The sequence below is a fragment of the Gekko japonicus genome, unplaced genomic scaffold (genome assembly GCF_001447785.1).
Source record: "Gekko japonicus isolate JY-2015 unplaced genomic scaffold, Gekko_japonicus_V1.1 scaffold276, whole genome shotgun sequence".
Lineage (NCBI taxonomy): Eukaryota > Metazoa > Chordata > Lepidosauria > Squamata > Gekkonidae > Gekko > Gekko japonicus.
The window spans coordinates 1,323,192-1,343,456 of record NW_015171510.1 but is presented as its reverse complement, the minus strand read 5'-3'; the positions used below and the strand labels follow the sequence as shown (position 1 = coordinate 1,343,456).

Below are 20,265 nucleotides of genomic sequence, written 5' to 3'. Positions count from 1 at the left end.
AAGGAAGCCTGCATTAGAAATTATGCTTCAGATATACTATCGCTTAGCTCCCCTGGGGCACAATCATTCTTTTGCAGTAGGTTGAAAGTAGTGTGCAAATGATGTGATAATGTAAACAATTGTAGAAAGGAGGATTTATTCCAAGGGAAAGGGGGGTGGGGGAGAGTTTTCAGAAAATAAAAGCAGGCAACTTTTTAAAAATCTTGGATAGAGCATAAGCCAAAAGACTCCTGCTAATTTCTCTAACACAAATGCAGCAAGTTGTACAATGCTCTTAATAAAGAATGCATGCAGTCAATTTGTTGCACAACACACACATTCATTTCTCAGTTGTGAATGGTCCACATCTCAGAATGGTGCTTCCATTGAACACATTTGTGCATCCCAAATGACATAGTATTTTCTACAGGGAGGGTAGGGATTGTTCAAATAGGGTTCAAATAGGATTCTTCTCATGGTTGCAGCATTTTGTTAACTTTAACGTTAATTGGAAGTTGAGCAGAGGAGCTGTTCACCAAGCTAGCTTTTTTCTAAGGCATGCTCCAAACTTCAACACACGCACAACTACCAAAAGAACTTACCTCATTTAAACTCCCCCAAGTTATACCTGAGGGGAGTTCCTGATCATATCACCTCAATGTTCCATGGCAATGTTCATCTCAAGAATAACACCGGGCTGAGGATGTTTGCACCTGCATGGTGGCCAGTTGTTCATCTGGTTTTCCTCAATCTGGGAACAAAACCATCTTGTTTACCAGAAAACAGGCAATTTTCCCCAGAGTCATGATCATTCAAATCATAAGATTGTCTAGTTTGTTTAAAGCATAGAATTGCTTGCCATTTGACTGTTCTTTGTGCCTGCACAGTCAGATGCAACCTTTATATGACTGACGTTGGATAGATTTAATTACTTGGTTTTTTTGCCTGCAGAGTTAGAAGTCAAGAAGTGATTGCAAAAACCAATCACAAGGTTAGCTGGGTTCATGGGCAGACACTGATGACATATAGAAGCATTTAAGAAGTAAATCTCGGTTAAAAAAAACTTGAATACATTTTTTTCTTTTAACTGTTACTTTTAATATTGGAGGCCATGGCAGATAAGAGCTGGTGGATGGCTACTTTAAGAAAAGCAGCTAACTATATGAGAAAACAGTGTTATTGTGCAAACTGGATTCTTCCAGATTTGCTCAGATGCATTGGAACTATTGATTAACAAGTACTGAGCAGGACATAAGCTAGGGTTGCCAAATGGGCCCGGGGGGCGGGGAATCCCCCGCTTCGGAGGCCTAATTTCCGCCGTGGCAGAATTGGGCCCCGGGGGGAACCCCGCCCCCGAAGCTGCGTCACCAGAGGTGACGCAACCACGTTGCTGACGTTGGGGGCGTGGCTAAGATGCCACGCCCCCAACGTCAGCAACGTCGCACGTCACTTCCAACAACTCCCGGGTAAGTCCACTTGGCAACCCTAACATAAGCTGAACTGGCAGATATTCAAGAATAGCAGCTTTTTAAATAGTCAGTGAAACCGAAACCAGTCCTTTTCCACTACCATCACTGGAGCATCATTTTGTAAAAAAATTTTGATAATTCTTTAGAGACTAGCTCTTTTCAGATATTCAGTGTTGACAGAATGAATGCATGTGGTCTGGGGCATGATGGCTGCAGTAAGCATCACCTCCAAATCTTTGTAAGTTCAGTGGAAACATATAAATAGAGCCTATGCATATACAGCTCCAAGCATCTTAGAACTTATCAAAGCAGGGTTTCTGATGGTGTGGCATGAATGTACAAATATGTGGGCATTGCTTCATTCATATGTTCCAAGGAAAACATATAGGTCAAAAGTAGGGATTTCTGCAGCAGTTCTCTCTCTATATATATACAAAACCGGTTGCACCATTTGGGCTGTAATTACTCATGTGGCTAGCTTACATGAGACCAGAAGAAAAACTTCTGTCTTTCTGCTCCACTGAGTTGCTGCTAATTGCCTTGGCAGAGCATGTTCCTCTTTCCCTCAGTCATCTTCAGCATGTTTGCACTGCAGATAAGACTGCCTACTACATTCCAATTCTATTTTTAATTCCATCATAATTTAATGTCATTTTCTCCAATTACCTCAGTTTATTACCTAGTAATTAATAATTTGAGTTGCATTTAGGTCAGCAGAGATGTAAGACATTGCTCTCATTAACGTTGTTAACCAACTTTCCTTCTGCATTTATTTATTTATTTACTTCATGTATGCTCCAACTTTCTCCCCAATGGGAGCCCAAAGTGGCTTACACCTTAGACACCAACAAGGTTTTGGGGGTATAAGCTTTTGAGAGTCATAAGAACATTTAAGAACATAAGAGACGCCAATGTTGGATCAGGCCAAAGGCCCATCCAGTCCAACACTCTGTGTCACACAGTGGCCAGAAATACCAGTGCCATCAGGAGGTCCACCAGTGGGGCCAGGACATTAGAAGCCCTCCCACTGTTGACCCCCCCCAAGCACCAAGAAGACAGAGCATCACTTGCCCCAGAGTCCCTATCTATACCTTGTGGCTAATAGCCACTGATGGACCTCTGCTCCATATGCTTATCTAATTCCCTTTTGAAGCCGTCCATGCTTGTAGCCGCCACCACTTCCTGTGGCAGTGAATTCCAAGTGTTAATCACTCTTTGGGTGAAGAAGTACTTCCTTTTATCCGTTCTAACCCGACCGCTCTGCAGTTTCATGGAGTGCCCACGAGTTCTTGTATTGTGAGAAAGGGAGAAAAGTACCTCTTTCTCTACCTGCTCTATCCCATGCATCTATATATCTAATAGTGAAGTGGCCCCCATGCGTGCGGATATCTAAATCCGTGCACCGGGGGCACTTGGGGGGGAGGGAGATTTTTGTGCACACGTGGGACGGTCCCCAGGTGTGCACAAAAATCTGAAAACTTTAAAAAACTATCGGGGGGATATTTAAATCCCCCCAAAAATTCCATGTGTTAATCACTCTTTGGGTGAAGAAGTACTTCCTTTTATCCGTTCTAACCCGACCGCTCTGCAGTTTCATGGAGTGCCCACGAGTTCTTGTATTGTGAGAAAGGGAGAAAAGTACCTCTTTCTTTACCTGCTCTTTCCCATGCATAATCTTATAAACCTCGATCATGTCACCCCTCAGTCGTCTTTTCTCCAAGCTAAAGAGCCCTAAGCGCTTTAACCTTTCCTCATAGGGAAAGTGTTCCAACCCTTTTATCATTCGAGTTGCCCTTTTCTGCACTTTTTCCAAAGCTATAATATCCTTTTTAAGGTGTGGTGCCCAGAACTGCACACAGTATTCCAAATGAGGTCTCACCATTGATTTATATAGGGGCATTATTATATTGGCTGATCTGTTTTCAATACCCTTCCTAATAATCCCCAGCATAGCATTGGCCTTCTTTATTGCAGTCACACACTGTCTCGACATTTTCAGTGAGTTATCCACTACAACTCCAAGATCTCTCTCTTGCTCAGTCTCTGCCAGTTCAGACCCCATCAATGTGTATTTATATTTAGGATTTTTGGCTCCAATGTGCATCACCTTGCACTTGGCCACATTGAACCCCATTTGCCATGTTGACGCCCACTCGCCCAACTTTGACAGATCCCTTTGGAGTGCCTCACAATCCTCACTGGTTTTCACCACCCTGAACAACTTTGTATCATCCGCAAATTTAGCCACTTCACTGCTTACTCCCATCTCCAAATCATTAATGAACAAGTTAAAAAGCAGTGGACCAAGTACTGATCCCTGTGGTACCCCACTGCTTACCACCCTCCACTGAGAAAATTGCCCACCTACACTCACTCTCTGTTTTCTATGAACTAGCCAGTTTTTGATCCATAAAAGGACTTGTCCTTTTATCCCATGATTTTTGAGCTTGCTTAGGAGCCTTTGATGAGGAACTTTATCAAAAGCTTTCTGGAAGTCAAGGTAAACAATATCTATTGGATCCCCCTTGTCCACATGTTTGTTCACCCCCTCAAAGAACACTAACAGGTTAGTGAGACAAGATCTTCCCTTACAGAACCCATGTTGAGTCTGCCTCAATAGGTTTTGTTCATCTATGTGCCTACTAATTCTTTCCTTAATAATGGTTTCCACCAATTTACCCGGTATCGACGTCAGACTGACTGGCCTGTAATTTCCCGGATCTCCTCTGGAACCCTTTTTAAAGATGGGAGTGACATTAGCTACCTTCCAATCCTCAGGAATGGAGGCAGATTTTAAGGAAAGATTACATATTTTTGTCAGGAGATCCACAAGTTCACATTTGAGTTCTTTCGGAACTCTCGGATGTATGCCATCTGGGCCTGGTGATTTATCAGTTTTTAAGTTGTCTATCAGTTTTAGGACCTCCTCTCTCGTCACCTCAATTTGACTCAGGTCTTTCAATACCCCTCCCATAATCAGCGGTTCTGGAGTGGGCAACCACTTCTCATCTTCCACAGTGAAGACAGAGGCAAAAAATGCATTTAGCTTTTCAGCCCTTTCCCTTTCAGGCTCCCTTCATCAGATACAAGTCATCTGACAATGGGAGTTTTGATTCTCAAAAGCTTATACCCAAAAAAATCTTGTTGATCTCTAAGGTGCTACTGGACTTGAAACTAGCTGTTCTTTTGGAGACATAAGAACATAAGAGAAGCCAATGATGGATCAGGCCAATGGCCCATCCCGTCCAACACTCTGTCACACAGTGGCCAAAAATACCAGGTGCCATCAGAAGGTCCACCAGTGGGGCCAGGACACTAGAAGCCCTCCCACTGTTGACCCCCCCCCAAGCACCAAGAATACAGTGCATCACTTGCCCTAGACTGAGAGCTCCTATCTATACATTGTGGCTAATAGTCACTGATGGACCTCTGCACCATATGTTTATCTAATCCTCTCTTGAAGCCGTCCACACTTGTAGCTGCCACCACCTCCTGTGGCAGTGAATTCCATATGTCAATCAACATTAACAAATCAAAGAGACCAACATTGCTACCCTCTGAAACTACTTTCCTCCATTTTAACTTCACAACAACCCTGTCAGATGGTTAGTATGTGACTGGCCCAAGGTCATCCAGCAAGCTTTCATGCCAGAGTGGGGTTGGGTTTCAGGTAAGGTTGTCTGAATATGTAATGGCCAACTCATAGAAGGTGGGAGACTACAGTGGTCTGGTATGTGAATAAGAGGACATTCGTTATATATGGTAGAATTGTGATGATGATGATGGTTTTAAAGTCAGGAATACCGTACAATTCTATCTGTGAAAGTTCTCACAGATATAAAACTCACATCAGGCAATGATTTTGCATGGATAAGCTACCATGGGAGGAGATTAACGGACTTCCTAATGTTTAACATACTTGTAAACAAGTTCAATTGAAATCAATGGGGTTATAGGTATTTTTCCTTAGAATTTTTTTACCCATACCCCTCCTTTTCAAAATGCCCAAGCATTTTATATTCTAAGCAAATGGTGGTGCCACAAGAAGCATTTAATTAGAATCAGGAGATGCCCTTGGGATATTCAAGAAGGTGGCATATAAAATTAGATTAACTAGTAGTGTTTATTTCAGAATGTAGACTGTAAGTGTCTTGATGGTGCATCTAGAGAAGGCTGCTGTACTTACAAGGAGCACATTATGCTGAAATAAGACATATCTTTTTAAGTTAAAGGTAAAGGTAAAGGTTCCCTTGCTCGAAAGCCAGTCGAATCCGACTCTAGGGTTGCGGTGCTCATCTCCGTTTCAAAGCCGAAAAGCCAGCGCTGTCCGAAGACGTTTCTGTGGTCATGTGGCCGGCATGACTAAACACCAAGGCGCACGGAACGCTGTTACCTTCCCACCGAAGAGGTACCTATTTATCTACTTGCAATTTCTTGCTTTCGAACTGCTAGGTTGGCAGGAGCTGGAACTAGAGATGGGAGTTCATTCCATCATGCGGCACCCGGGTCTCAAACCGCTGAACTACTGACCTTCCACAGCTTGCAGTTCAGCCACCGCAGCTCCCCTTTTTAAGATAGGTCTGGTCTAATGTCTCAGGCAACACCCCCCCCCCCAGTTTAAACACCTTTCCTATGTGCCTAACTTGTTTTATTGTGTACTGTTATCAAAAGTGTGTAGGGACAGTGTTTTTCTGGCTTATTTTCCCTGATAATATTTATTCCAGGAACCTATTTCCAGAAGCTGAGCTCCTCTGGTGGGAGTTCTGCAGTGAATTTTGAGACCTCAGGGATGAATCAGTCAACTGTCCATTTTGTATGCTGGTCAGACCCAGGTTCTTACTGATCAGTCATGGGCAAAGAACTGAAATAATTTTGTTCAAGAGTAGGCAAGGACTAATCTCATTCTTCTTTGTGAACATATGAGAATTTATAGTTGCCTTACACTGAGTTACACCTTTGCACCATCTGGTCTAGTATTACCAGTTTTAGCTGGAGGTATCGGGGACTGAACAAGAGATTGTCTGCTTGCACTCTACGAGTGAACTATGGCCCCTGTCTCAAATTTGTCTTCCCTCTTTTACAATTTAATGGTTAACCTGTTTATCAATTTCAGATAATCTGTCTAGGTAGTAAAGGTGAATATACATATACATGGGGGTAGGATCATAAATGCTGCTTTCAGTTAATCCAAACTCTACATTGGATGGGAAACATTCAGTCTATGAGTCTCTCAAGCTTAGGAAGGAAGGTTATTCTGGAGGGGAATAACATACTTCCAACTTCCAGGCACATTTCCCATGCTTCCTGTTCATTGCTGAATGAAACACTGCTGTGCAGACCCATCCTTATTTATAGAAATGGATACTGAAGAAATCTAGAACAAATTGGAAGTCACATAGAGAAGTGGATGGCTGTGAAAGGTCAGAGATTAGAACTAGGTCATGTAGGAGTATGAGGAGAGGGGTTAGGATATGGATGAGGTGACTGCACATCATTTTCTATGAAACTCTGCTGACCCTCATAAGAACATAAGATGAACCCTGCTGGGTCAGACTAGTGGTCCATCTAGTCCAGCATTCTGTCTTACACTGACAAACCAGTTGCTGTGGAGAGCTAACAATGGAGCATAGATGCCAAGCAATAGTATTAAGAGGCTTACTACCTTTGAATGTGGAGGTTCCCTTTAGTCACCATGGCTAATAGTCACTGATGAACCTTCCTTTATGAATTTGTCTAATCCCTTGTCTGGCAGTGAATTCCACATTTTAATCACTCAAAGAAGTATTTCCTTTTGTTTGTTCTGAATCTATTGATGCCCTTCAAATGGCATACAAATTCACACCAATGCGGTCTATTATAAAAACAGGCTGGTACTTCCAAGATTTGCTAACAAGTTAGAAAAGATTGCCAAATGTAGAAGGAGAAATATGTTTTACACATGGTATCAAAGAGTACAGGACATCTCTAGAAATTGCCTTCCATAGCAACTTGTGGCATCTCTTCAAGAAAGGAAGCAAAGACTACTGTCTCAAAGAGGAGGTACTGGTTGATTGAATGCAGCTTCAGAGAGGTGATTTAGATGGGAAAACACCCCCTCTCCCAGCACCACTGATCCAAACAAATTTGGAGCATCTTGTGGTATGTCCTGCATCATGTGTCATTTAGCCCTAAATAATGGGAATGCTGATTCCAAAAATGTGTGCGAATGTTCATTAATATTCTGAAAAATTAAGCCATCTGCCATGCTTACCGTTGGAATGTGGAGTCAGCAGTATATAGACACTGCAGTTATCCTGAGAACATGCACTGGGATTCTCTGATGCAACCCCTATAGCAGTTAGCAGGCATTCGGGAATCCCGCATCATCACTGCTACCCAGAAACCACAACTGCATTCCTCATTTCTGACTGGTCAAAGAGGACGGTTAAATGGTGATTGAAAAAAATAGATTTTTGAATCTAGAAGTTAAGTGTGCCTCTAGTATCAAAAATCTGAATAACACCATTTTAAATTAAAGTGAAAGTTATTCTGGAGCTGAGATTCTGTTTTCACAGGATTATATAAATGCTGTTGGTGGTCCTATTCCACACTCTCTGGGTGTTGTCTCAGAATATTTTCTTTGCAGAGGTATATGTATGATTCCTTATTGTACAGAAGCATGAAATTTAGTAACATATAATCTCTTCCCATTATGCATTTGTAAATCCCATTAAGAGGATTTTTGCCAAACGCTCAACTCTGCACCTCTTGCATGCTGTGATAGATCAGTAGCTAGCATCTGTCTAAGCTTCATTATTCCAATGCTACAGAGTTTGCTTTACCAAGGGGGATAAGGCTTTGTGTACATACAGTACATAAGAGATTAGTAGTGACACTGGCATTATACCAGCTGCAACGATCTCGATCGAGTGGGGCCTCAGTTTATACTACTGGATTCAGATTCTCACTCTGTTCTGACTGATCACCTCGTCTTTCTGAGGGATGACCAGTTTACTCTAAAAAGTCTCTTCCGGGATTGTATCTTTTGTGGATTGAGGATGTCTGCCAGGTATGAATCTCTGTCAATAAGTCAGGTACCAGTGCTTTTGAAAGGCAAATAGCACAATTCTTTATTCACAGAAACTCAGTGGGGGGGGGGGAATATTTGCACAGAATATATTGTTGTTTGGTATGAATGCTTCACTCTGCATTAACATAGGCTTTAGTGTTATCACTCTAAGTTTGTCACAGACTGACTTTGGTACCTTGATACCATTTGTGATTTCACTTTCCGGTAACTGACTGTGGTTAGACCTTGGACTTTCTCCGTCTGGCTCCCAGAGACTGACTGGTAAGACTATTCCAGCTTTTCCACAGTCTCTTCCAGACCCATAGTCCTTCCTTTAACCACCTCACAAGTTCCTTTGGAGGAGTGTGCGTGTTACTTTGTGACTACTGAGGAGTTATTTCAGTTTCTCCTCTTCATTCACTATCCTCTCTCATTAGAGGGGACCAGTTAGGAGCATTATCCAGCCCCAGTTTTCCTCAAACTACTGGCGTGCTTTTACACTCCGCTACAGAAGCTCTGTATGGAGCTGCGGTGGCTCAAGTGGTTAAGACGCTGAACTGCAGGCTGTGGAAGGTCAGTAGTTCAGCAGTTCGAGACCCGGGTGCCGCATGATGGAGTGAGTTCCCATCTCTAGTTCCAGCTCCTGCCAACCTAGCAGTTCGAAAGCAAGAAATTGCAAGTAGATAAATAGGTACCACTTCGGTGGGAAGGTGACAGCGTTCCGTGCACCTTGGTGTTTAGTCATGCCGGCCACATGACCACGGAAACTTCTTCGGACAGCGCTGGCTCTTCGGCTTTGAAATGGAGATGAGCACCGCAACCCTAGAGTCGGATTTGACTGGCTTTTGAGCAAGGGAACCTGTACCTTTACTTTACAGAAGCTCTCTTTATTCCAAGAGCTCCCCAGCTAACACCCTTAACTGTCAATGGTCAACTCTTAACTATCAGTCCCTGAGAATTCCGAGTAACCTGCCCCCCACCACTCTCAGTCATGTGACCCAGCAGCTCTCTTGTTTACCTGCTGCTGATCAACAAATCTTTAGTTCGTCACACCAGTCATTTATTTATTTGTATTAGCTTTTTATCCTGCCCTCCTCCTAAGGGGTACAGATCAGTATAGGTGGTTCCTGCCCATTTTATCCTCACAATGGCCCTGTAATGTAGGTTAGGCTGAGATATGGTGGCTGTACCAAGACTGCGTAGTAAACTTTGTGGCAGAGTAAATATTTCAGTCCAGGCCTCCCTAGTCATGGTCGAACATTCTAGCCACTGCACTATACACGCATACATTCCAGGACAAATGTGTATCCCCTGGCCTCAAAGAAGCCAGAGATGGGATTTGTTAGCACACTAGCTGTCCATAGAGCTAGGTATCTCATGGGACTTTGCATTACCATCCTGTGATGGCCAGTTGACTATAATACAGCTCTAGCAACTAACCTGTTAAGTTGATTGAACAGGTAGAAAATTGAACAGACTATACTGCCATAACAGGTGCTGTTATTTATATGTTGGGATTATACAACACAGGCTTAAAAATAGATGAGACACAGCTGGTTCACATAGCCAGTTTCAGAGGTAGCAAAGCAGGGCAGTTTTGTTGGGTGAAATAGATATGAAAGATTGTCTTTTTACTGATCTAGTACTACTTTGGGTAAATACGTTGTCCTGGTTGTTCTGACATGGAGTTATGTTGGCATATATGATTTCAGAGAGTGGAAATATTGTAAATCAGGTCCATGCTGACATCTCTGCCTTTCTATATTTGTTTCATTACATTAATTATAGATATGCTGGCAGACATGTAAATGGCAAACGTGTTTGTCTTTTCTGTTAAGGTAAAACTTGCAGCTGACATTACCCTTTGAGTGTGTGTGGAACTTTTAAGTGTGTGGATCTTTCTAGGAAAGCTTTATAAATTTGCTCCTTTTAAAAAAGTTCACCAATAAAAATTTTAATCATATTAGTCCTACTAGTAGTTTACCATTACTGCAGTGGTTGCTCAGTACCAAGTTCACCGACTTGGATCTGTAATTTATCTATAAAAAGCCTGAAGAAGTTGTATTGCTCAGAAGCACAAGAAGCAATATATTCACAGATGTGCCATAGGAAGAAATCGCATTAAGACTGTCTATATCAAGACAGTCAGCATGATCAACATCTGTTGTATAAGGTCCATTGAAGTAAACAGGAGTTGTACAAGAGCAAAATTAATTATCTGATCTAATTTCCATTCATTGCATTTGTGCCAGAAAAGTTCTTGGTGAGGTGTCTCTCCCTGTTACGTACGCTGACATGGCCATGAGAGAGCAAACTATGTTAATTGAGAGTTTCATTAAAAGTGAAGGAACTGCATCAGTAATGTGGTGGACATATTTTCCATTTACCATCACACATGGACTTTTAGTGGTAATCAATTAATTAAATAATTAACTAACCAAATTCTTACAAATGTATTGTCATCCCACTTAATACTGCTGTAACCTTAAGAATGAGTCTGAAAGTTTCAGCTCTTAGGTTTTCCTAAAGAGGTTCTTTGTCACTGACTATGTGTCTTTTGGAAGTCCTGAAATTAACTTAATGTTTTAAGTGTTTATTCTCTTATCTTCCTTTTCTGCAAATGCACGTCAAAGGGTGCTTCATTATCCATGCCCATAAACAAAACAATCTTTGGCCTAAACTGATTAATAGAATATTCTGCTTCAGGGGCAATAGGCTTAAGTCATAAGTTCTTTTCTCTTTTTCCACTCTTTTAATGCCGGACATTTATCCAAGTTAGCACTGTTGTTAGCATGGCCTTTTGGGTGCTAAAGACAATCTGCTTTTTTGTTGTTTTTGCTGATCTGAGCCAGTTGCATCTTACTTGTTCACCATTTGTTGTCTTTCATGTATGTGACTGGTCTATTTTCCATGCAAGCACCTCCTGTGTACCTGTGGAATCCTCTTGTATTTCTTAATTAATTTTACTGTTTTAACCCTTCTGTAGTCATTGTAATTGCCTCTTTGGCTGATTAGCCTCAGATGTTTGCATCTGTTACCCTCATCCATACCTTTTGCAGTCACTGTCTATGGAATTCTGTGGTTTGTTCAAGTGATTTACTCATTTGGAGCAGTACAGAATAATGGCTTCATTATTTATTGCATCTGTTGACCCAGTTCATTAATCCTGATTTTAATGCTGTCATGCTACTGAATTACTTTTCATTTAAATGTCCAAATCCTTTTTGTAAGGTACCACTGCTAGCTAGTAGTGTCTTGTTCTGTCCATGCATTCACTTACAGCATACAGTGGCAGGTGTTTTCAAGCTTTAAAATAAATCAAATGAAATTTTAATTCATGCTATTCAGTAATATAATATACAGCACAATTCTGAGGGCTGCTGCAGTGGTGGCAGCCAGTCACCGACACAGAAGTGGCACTGCTGGTCCATTCCCTATGGACATTCCATGGGGGAAATAACCCATGCCCCACCACAAGGCACAGGTGACATAGCAAGCTTGCCAGAATCCTTAGCTACCCGATCAACACCCACCATTCAGACAATGGCAGCTGGTGATGCCACAATGAGTGGTAGACATAGACACAGCCAATCATCACCCGCTAATCTGGCCACTGCCCCTCAATATCACTCTCCCCCACCATGGATAGGGAGGAAAGACCCAGCAACAGTGCAACCCCAACAGTGGCATGTTGCCCCAGCTTCCCCCCCATAGGGGAAGGGCACCCATGCGGGAGACAGGATACCCACCCTTTCCCTGGTAAGGGCCTGAGTGGCAGCAAAAGTCCAACTAACTTTACTCTGAGCCATACACCCCTCCTATGAAAAAATTAAAAAGTCAGAGGCAAGCCCCCACACCCAAGACTAGCATCCTAACCAATGGACCAAGAGGGTAGGGTCAAAGGAGTCATGCAGCCCTGATGTCACCACCAACCACATGGTGCCAGCCAGAGACTATTGTACAGACAGGCATGGCTCAGTGGAAAGGCTCTGGTATAACATGGCCAGGGTTCCTGTTTGATCCCTACTCGGGTAGCGGCTACTGGCAGGCAAGAGTTTCAGAGCTGATCTTTTGAACCTGCAAACAGCAGAAGGAGGAACAGGACAACCCAGCTGGTGGACTACCCTGGAGATCAATCATTATGACAGAGACATCACTCCCTTGCATCCTTCCTGGGTCCTCTGCAGCTGCATCGGCAAGCTGCATGGCTCATCAGATGGCTGGATAGCGCTGTGGAAGAGTGTGGGATTCAGAGATGCTTCCTTGTGCTAGAGCAGCCACACATTCACCTTGGATCATGCACCAAAATGATACCAGTCTTGCTCCCTGCACAGATGCTAGACAAAAACATGTGCAGCAAACAGCACAGATGCTGTGCCAACCACAGGCATGCTTGTGAGGCCCTGGCAGGATCTGCGATTCCACCCCCATGAGAGGCTTCAGTTGCCAGAGAAAACTGCTGGCAGGGTGGATGTGGTAGCTATCCAGATGACACTTACTGATCCCATGAAGACGAGCTTTGCTATTGCCACTGCTGCATTGGCCTGAGCGGCCTGGGACCTTCATATCTAAGGTATTGCCTCTCCCCATATACCCCCCGAAGAGCCTTGCGCTCCACTGATCAACCATTACTGGTTGTCCCTGTAAAGGATGTCCACCTAGCCTCAACTAGGGTCAGGGCTTTCTCTGTCCTGGCCCTTACGTGGTGGAACATGCTCCCACTTGAGGTCAGGGCCTTGTGGGACCTATTACAGTTCCTCAGGGCCTGTAAAGTGGATCTGTTCCGCCAGTCTTTCAGTTGAGACGGTAGACACCCAATCACTTGGCCTTCCTGCATAGACGTTTCCCTAACTATTTACCCTATGTGGAGTTTGGTACTATATGAACCAGTACGGCTCCAGTTACCATCAGTCCAGCTTATAGGGGGTCTGAACTGTTATATTTAATGTGCCATCTTTAAAATTTTTAAGGGTTTCAGCTGTTTTAAGAATTAATTATGTTATTAATTGTTTATGCACTTTGTTGTTACCCGCCCTGAGCCCATTTTGGGAAGGGTGGGATATAAATGAAATAAATAAATAAAGGGCTCCAGTCCTGAAAGGCAGTGGGTCCAATGGTTCCTTGGCCAGGTGATCCACAGAGCACAGTGGAACAGCTGCCATCTATCCCAAACCACAGTTGTGCCCTGTCTCCAACCTGAAAGGAGGTGGCACCCTCACAAGGAAGTGTGCTAACAGTCCCTGCCACCATCATAGGTGACTGCCCTGGGTATACTTTCCTGAGAATATGCCCTATTGCATGACATGGGGCCATGGTGCTGGGAGGGCCTGGCTTGGGCCGTCCCTATGTGCACACACCCATTGGCCTCCAGGGTGGGAGCTAGTACTGTCAAGGCAGCACCCAGCCTTGTGTGAGAGGAACAGGGAGGCATGCAAGGAATCTCGGGCCAGTGCAGCTGGATTCCTACCCCTCCTCACGTGTCAGTGCATTCTCACCCCTTTGGGTTAAGCCTCCAAAGCTGGGGTGCCTGTTCAGGTTCTGAAATGCGACACATTAGCCACACAGCATGGACTTTGCTCTCCCCATTGGGTGTTAGTGCTAAGTTCTCCTGTGGTGCTAAGTGCCCTCTCTGTGCTATTCCTGCCACCAGCATGCAATGCTGTGAGCTCTAAGTGTGCACAGTAGAGACCTCTGAGACAGAGTCTTGCGCCACATGCCCCACCAACTCAACTATGGGCCATCCTGGGGGGGGGGGTTATATGGTGCATGGGAGCTTGTGAGTGGGTGCAGGGGAGGGGGTGATTGGATGTGTCTTTAGTCAGCGTCCCATACTCTGAAGGCTTTTGGGATTGCTCCTGTTGGAGGGAAGGGAATGCTTGGCCTGCCCCCATTGTATAGGTGCCTGTGAGCTACTCCATGGGTTTTGATGGCATAACACACAATTTTCTGCCATTTGGGAAGGTGTTCCCAGGTTGAGGTGGCAGAAGGAACTAACTCCTTCTTACACCCTAGGCTCCACCTCTGTCTCCACTGACACAATGGCTTGCACCAGCATTCCTTCATGACATTGTCCTTCTAGGGTGCAGCACCACTGGGGCACCCCACCAGTGAATCTTGGAGATGCACCGGCAAGGCTTCCTTGTTGGCTCCTTGTGTGCTTTTGCCCCCTCCCCCAGGATTACACTGGTCATGTTTTAATTTTGTTCATCAAAGTAAGTGTGAGGTAACTATTCACTTCCTTTTCATGTACTGAAATGGTTACTATTCTATATCATACAGTGAAGACATGATTCTCACACCCTTTCTTTCAAGTCAGTAAAGGTTTCAGGCATGGGCCACAGCTTGAACTTCAAATGTGACTCGTGGAAAAACTGTAGAAATTCTAATACACTCGGGTTTTCTTTTTCTGATTTTGTTTTCTTCTGTTCCTTCTTTCTTTCTTCATGGTTATATACAGAAAGTTGATATCTGAGGGCAGTGTGTTTCAGCGAACAACTCTGTTGTAAAATAGAATTGTGATTTAGAAAATGTTTTGGTGATAACTATGATAGAATACCATGTACCTTATGTATCAGCAGTGGAAAGTTCCCCGTAATTTTCATGCAAGAGTTATGCAAGTTGCAAGGACGGGATCTAACTGGCTGGTTACTTTGGCTACTTTGTTTGAACAGTAGACTCAACGTACCATGTCTCTGAAAATCCCTCAGTTTCCAAAGTGTTTTGTGGCAGGGTGGAGTGGGAGGCTGCTGTTGAAGGTACTCAGGCTCCCTTGGGCACATGGCACTAGTTGTTTAGGCCTTTGGATCCCAGCCTAAATTAGCTGCAGCTCCAGGTAATGGTGTAAGTCTACTGTGGCCTTTGAATGTAATAAATGTCCAGATTTAGGAGAATGTAGTGGTTGAAGAAACCATGGCCCCAGACTTACCTGAGGCCATATTTGAGGCTGCAGGGCTAGGAGTGAGCTAAGGAGGCTGTCCTGGTGGCTTTGAGATGTGGTAAGGGGCTCGGGAGTTGGAGCTCGTGTTGTGCCGAGCTGGCCACCTCATGGTTCTGTGGGCCGGCTAGAAGGGAGGCATGTCCTGGTCAGCCCCAGATCTCTTGTGTCAGGTCCAGCCTGCCCCCCTTTGCTGTTTTGCCAGCCTGCATCAGGCCCCTTGCCCTCAGTTTCTTCCAGCTCTCTCATGCACCCTCCCTTGGCGTTCAGTTGTTACAAGTAGCGTTCTGTTACGGGTCGCATTTGGGTTAATTTTGTCATTTGTGTCTCTGCATTTGTCATAGCACTGTTTGGCGGTTTGAGCATTGGGCCAGATCCATTGGGGGGAGGCTGTGCCTTCATACCTGCCTCCTCCATTTTGGGAACTCCCTTAAGGGGTCTTTGGGGGTGGAGCCATTTAGCGGCATGCCCACCTCAGGGACTGTCTGCTGGCTCTCACCACCAGGTGGCAAGGGAACCGTGCAGAGACTTGCACCCATGTGGTATCTAGGGTTTTGCTGCTCCATGGGTTTTCCACCCAGCAGATGGGGGGGGGATGCGTATATCAGGTGGCAGGCAGGTCGCCCAATGCTGGTTATTCCCCCATGCTGCACCATCATTCCTTCAGCTATCTATATATCCGTGTGCGGATGCTTATTTCTACTTAGAGGAAGCTCACTCTGCCCCAAAACCTTTTCCTACATAGTCAGTATCCTTCCTGTGACTGCAGAAAAATCCAAGAAGTTAAAAAATCCCTCCAGGGACAGCTGAATTCCCCCCAAAACCGTTTGAAATGGCCTCTGCAGGGATCCAACTCCAGGCATCAATGGTGAGAGAGAGATTAGAACGTTCGAGGGGGGGAGGCTTCTAACTGGCTCTGTCAGTAAAAGGGTGGGGGAAGGGCCCTTTCTTGGCTTCTTTTGGCCTCGGAGGGAGGGAGGGAGGGAAGAAGCCTTGGGGCCAGGCCTGACAAAGGGTTGCCAGTGCCAGCCTGGGGAATCCCTAGAGGTTTTGAGGTGTGTCAAAGAGCATCCTTAGTGTCCCCTTCTATTTATTCAACATTGAATGTAGCTTATAAAATAAATAAATAAATAAATTTATTAATCGCTCAATCCTGCAGAGCTTGCTGGCGCCGAGCGATTTACAGTTACTCCATTACACACGGGACTAACAATGATTCAAGGGGTAAGGGAGGACAACATATAATCTTTAAATCACACACGTTCGCAGCCGACGGGGAGTTTTGTTCAGCTGTAAGGTCAGACGTGTTCCAACGGCATTTTTCCCTCGGCGTGGCTTGATGTCGTCAGCTTTCTCCGGACTGCTTCAAGTTGCAGCGCAGCACTGCCACCGCCTGGCCGGATGGCCCATTACAGGCTTTCTTGATGCCGAAGAGTTCTTTCTAGGCTTTCGATTTTACGCGCTGGACATTCCGTTCACCAGCTAACACCTCCCCCACCGGGGGGTTTAGTGTGCCCACTCTCTCTAAGGAGTGGTACCCATTTTATCTACTCGCCGAAGCTTTCAAACTGTTGGGTGGACGGCGAGCTGGGGGACAAAGCTGGTAGCTCACACCAGCACGGGGCTAGAACTGACAGCAGCTCTGTTCAGCTCAGATGTATTAACCAGAGTATAAATCCCCTGTGCCACCGCTCCCCTAGCCACTGCTCCTTATTACAGGCACTCCCCAGGCCTGGTTCCCCCCCAAGCCTAGCACTCAAGGTAGTCACCTGGGTTGCTTGTCATGGAGCTGTTTATGCTATGGAAGGCAATGGGACAGCCCTTCCATGTGAGAGAGCCCAATGGGTGCATCAGGATTCCTGTAAGGTTCACATTTTGTCTTTTATGTTGAGTTCTGCACTTGTTTACATAGTGTTACCAACATTCACAATGGTGAAATAGCACTGATTAACAGAGGCCTTGGTACATAATTTTGGTTTGCACGCAGTGCAGCTGAAGGTAAGTTGGAGTCCTTTGGTGCATTGTTGAATTGGGTCCCAAGTGCACCCTCGCTTTGGTTACTTGAATTTATTAAACTATTGTTGTCTCTAGTACAAATCCCTTATTTCCCTCTAGGTATCAAAATGTTTTATTATTATGTTAGTTCTGGCCAGGCTGTTGCCAGAGTAATAAGGTTTTTGATATGTTTGCACAAAAAGTAGAATTTAAGAGAACAATTTCCCTCTGTCTGGCAAACATACCCTTCCCGTTCCCAATTTCTTCTTCTTCATTACAAAGTACAGTGAAAAGTCAAAGGAGATTTTAAAATGTCAGTAGAATGTGTTCAGATTAATGACAGAATTTTACCTCTCTCCAGTAAGAGTGCAAAAAGTGCTCAGAAATAAATATTTTATTTTGAGAAACAAGAAATTTAAATCTTGAATTCCTTCTCAAAGTCAGAATTCATAGATCGTTAAACACTAAGTATTATAAAATTTATTCTGTTCTCACTGTGAATAAAGTTATCCATCTCAAAAATCACTTTTCTGTTGTTCCATTCTATAACACTTCTGTCCCTCTTCCCATTTTCCTGTTGAAGCCCTGCATCATTTAAGCATTTGCCCCCAACCTGTCTGATGATTTTTACATCAGGCTTTGGGAAGACATTCAGAGTTGCTGTGTCTTGTGACATGTTTGCATATTTTTCCCTCTGTTGGCTGTTTCTCATTTCCAAAAGTTCAATTCTTCACTGCTGAAAACCCTGTAGATAAAAAGATTTACAAATGTGTGTGTTTTTCCCCTTATGTCCTGATTTCAGCCCGAGGTGTTACTGAAAGGCACCCCAGCTTCATGTATCCTACTGGGACCTCAAGCAGTCAGATGGTTCTGAGAGGGGAGGATCTCTTGCTGGAATGTATTGCTTCAGGAGTGTACGTACCACTTGGTGTCAGGAGAAGGGTGGGCTCTTGTCATGTCAAGTACTTCAAAACTTCCCTCTCCCAGTTCCATTTCCTGTACTACTGATTTTATTTTATTTTATTTTTCGTGTGCACACAAAAACTCATACCTTGAATAAACCTTTGTTGGTCTTAAAGGTGCCACTGGACTCAAAATGTGAATAAAACAGTGTCTCCCTTGGGCATATGACTGATTGGAGACTCAGTCACCAGTTCGTATAGGATACAACATTGCCATTATTAACAAATAATACCTACTGTGGTTATGGGAATGTTTCAGTAATAATAATAAAGGGATGGTAAGTGCATGTAACTTATAGATCTCAGTTGCCATGGTTCAGATGTAATAGCAGCTGCTATAAAGAGAAGCCTGGAAGGAGCCTCATACCCTGCTCCTCCTCCCACCTTGCACATGGGGGTGGGGGGGGATAATAGCAGCCACTTTTACAGCAGCCTGTAATGTGGTGTCGCATCCAAACAGATAAACTAGGGTTTGTGCTTTCTATATCAACTAATATTCCAAATGGGTTTTAACATAATGGTTAAAGTCCAATTTGCAACAAAAGTGGAAGTTACTAATTCATCCTGGCCATGATGTGGGAGAGGGAAGCAGGGATCACATGAGCAAGCCTCATGTTTCTCCCAGGTTTGTTCTTTTAGGCCATGTAACGGCCATGATTTGCCTTTACTAAGCAACTACTTTATATCCACAACATTCAAGTAGAAGCAAAATTGTTATTACCACATTTGGAATGTGGAAACCAGTAATTTACAGGTTTTTACATAGCCCTTGTCAGATGTTTCATCTGTCTAGTTTGCTGTTTAGTAGCCTGCTCTGGCAGTGGCTCAGATATCTTGGACAGAGATTGTGCCCGGCATTGCTACATGAAATGTGTTTACCACAGAAGCCTGGTATATCACATAGAAGCTTATGCTTTTCTAATAAAGTACTGTATAATTAAGTTTATTTCCCCCTTGTCAGTGAAGCCTCCCAGTTCCTTTGGCAGGCTTGTCTGGGATCTTGAGTCCATGCGGTGAGATTCCTTATTAACAAGCTACCTCTTGGGGAACTACTGCCTTTCTGTTTCTAAAGTATATGTTGTGTTACAAGAGTCCTCATCTGAAGTGCACAAATCCTGTTGTCTTCTTCCTATAGTCCAACACCAGACATCATATGGCACAAGAGGGGAGGGGAGCTCCCAGTAGGCAGGATCAGCTATGAGAACTTCAGAAAAGCGCTTCGTATTGCTAATGTCTCCGAGGAAGATTCTGGTGAATACTTCTGCTTGGCCTCCAACAAAGTGGGCAGTAGTCGCCACACAGTCTCAGTGAGAGTGAAGGGTATGTCCTATTTACTATAAATTCTTATTCCTTTGTCTGTTAGTGTCTTTATTTGTAATATAGTGAATGAGGTGAAAATTCCAGTGTTGCGACTGAAGAAAACCACCTTTCAGTAGCCCATCCTAGCAAGACCAGTTTAATCTTCTGCCGTATTTGAATATTTTAAATAAATAAATAAATAAATAATATTCATTTTCTTATTAGCATGAAAGGAAGAAGAAGAAGGAGAAGAGGCGATTGGATTTATACCCCGCCCTTCACTACCCAAAGGTGCCTCAGAGTGGCTTACAGACTCCTTTCCCTTCCCCTCCCCACAACAGACACCCTGTGAGGTGGGTGGGGCTGAGAGAGCTCTTGACAGAATCTGCTCTTTTTCAAGAACAGCTCTTATCAGAACTACGGTTTGCCCAAGGTCATCCAGCCAGGTGGAAGTGGAGGAGTGGCGAATCAATCCCGGTTCTCCCAGATTAGAGTCTGTGCACTTAACCACTACACCAAACTGGCTCTCCTAGCTTCTCCTGAGGAGAAGGTTTTCCTCAATGAAAAGGCAATTGAATT

General features: G+C 44.1%; 1 protein-coding gene across 1 annotated transcript in view; it reads left to right on the top strand.

The window, feature by feature from the left end:
* NFASC (neurofascin) overlaps positions 1 to 20,265 on the top strand; it is a 136,320-nt gene that overhangs the window by 27,083 nt on the left and 88,972 nt on the right. Inside the window, 2 exon segments of the mRNA XM_015419339.1 lie at positions 18,228 to 18,339; positions 19,523 to 19,707. Of these exon segments, the coding sequence (XP_015274825.1) occupies positions 18,228 to 18,339; positions 19,523 to 19,707 (297 nt within the window).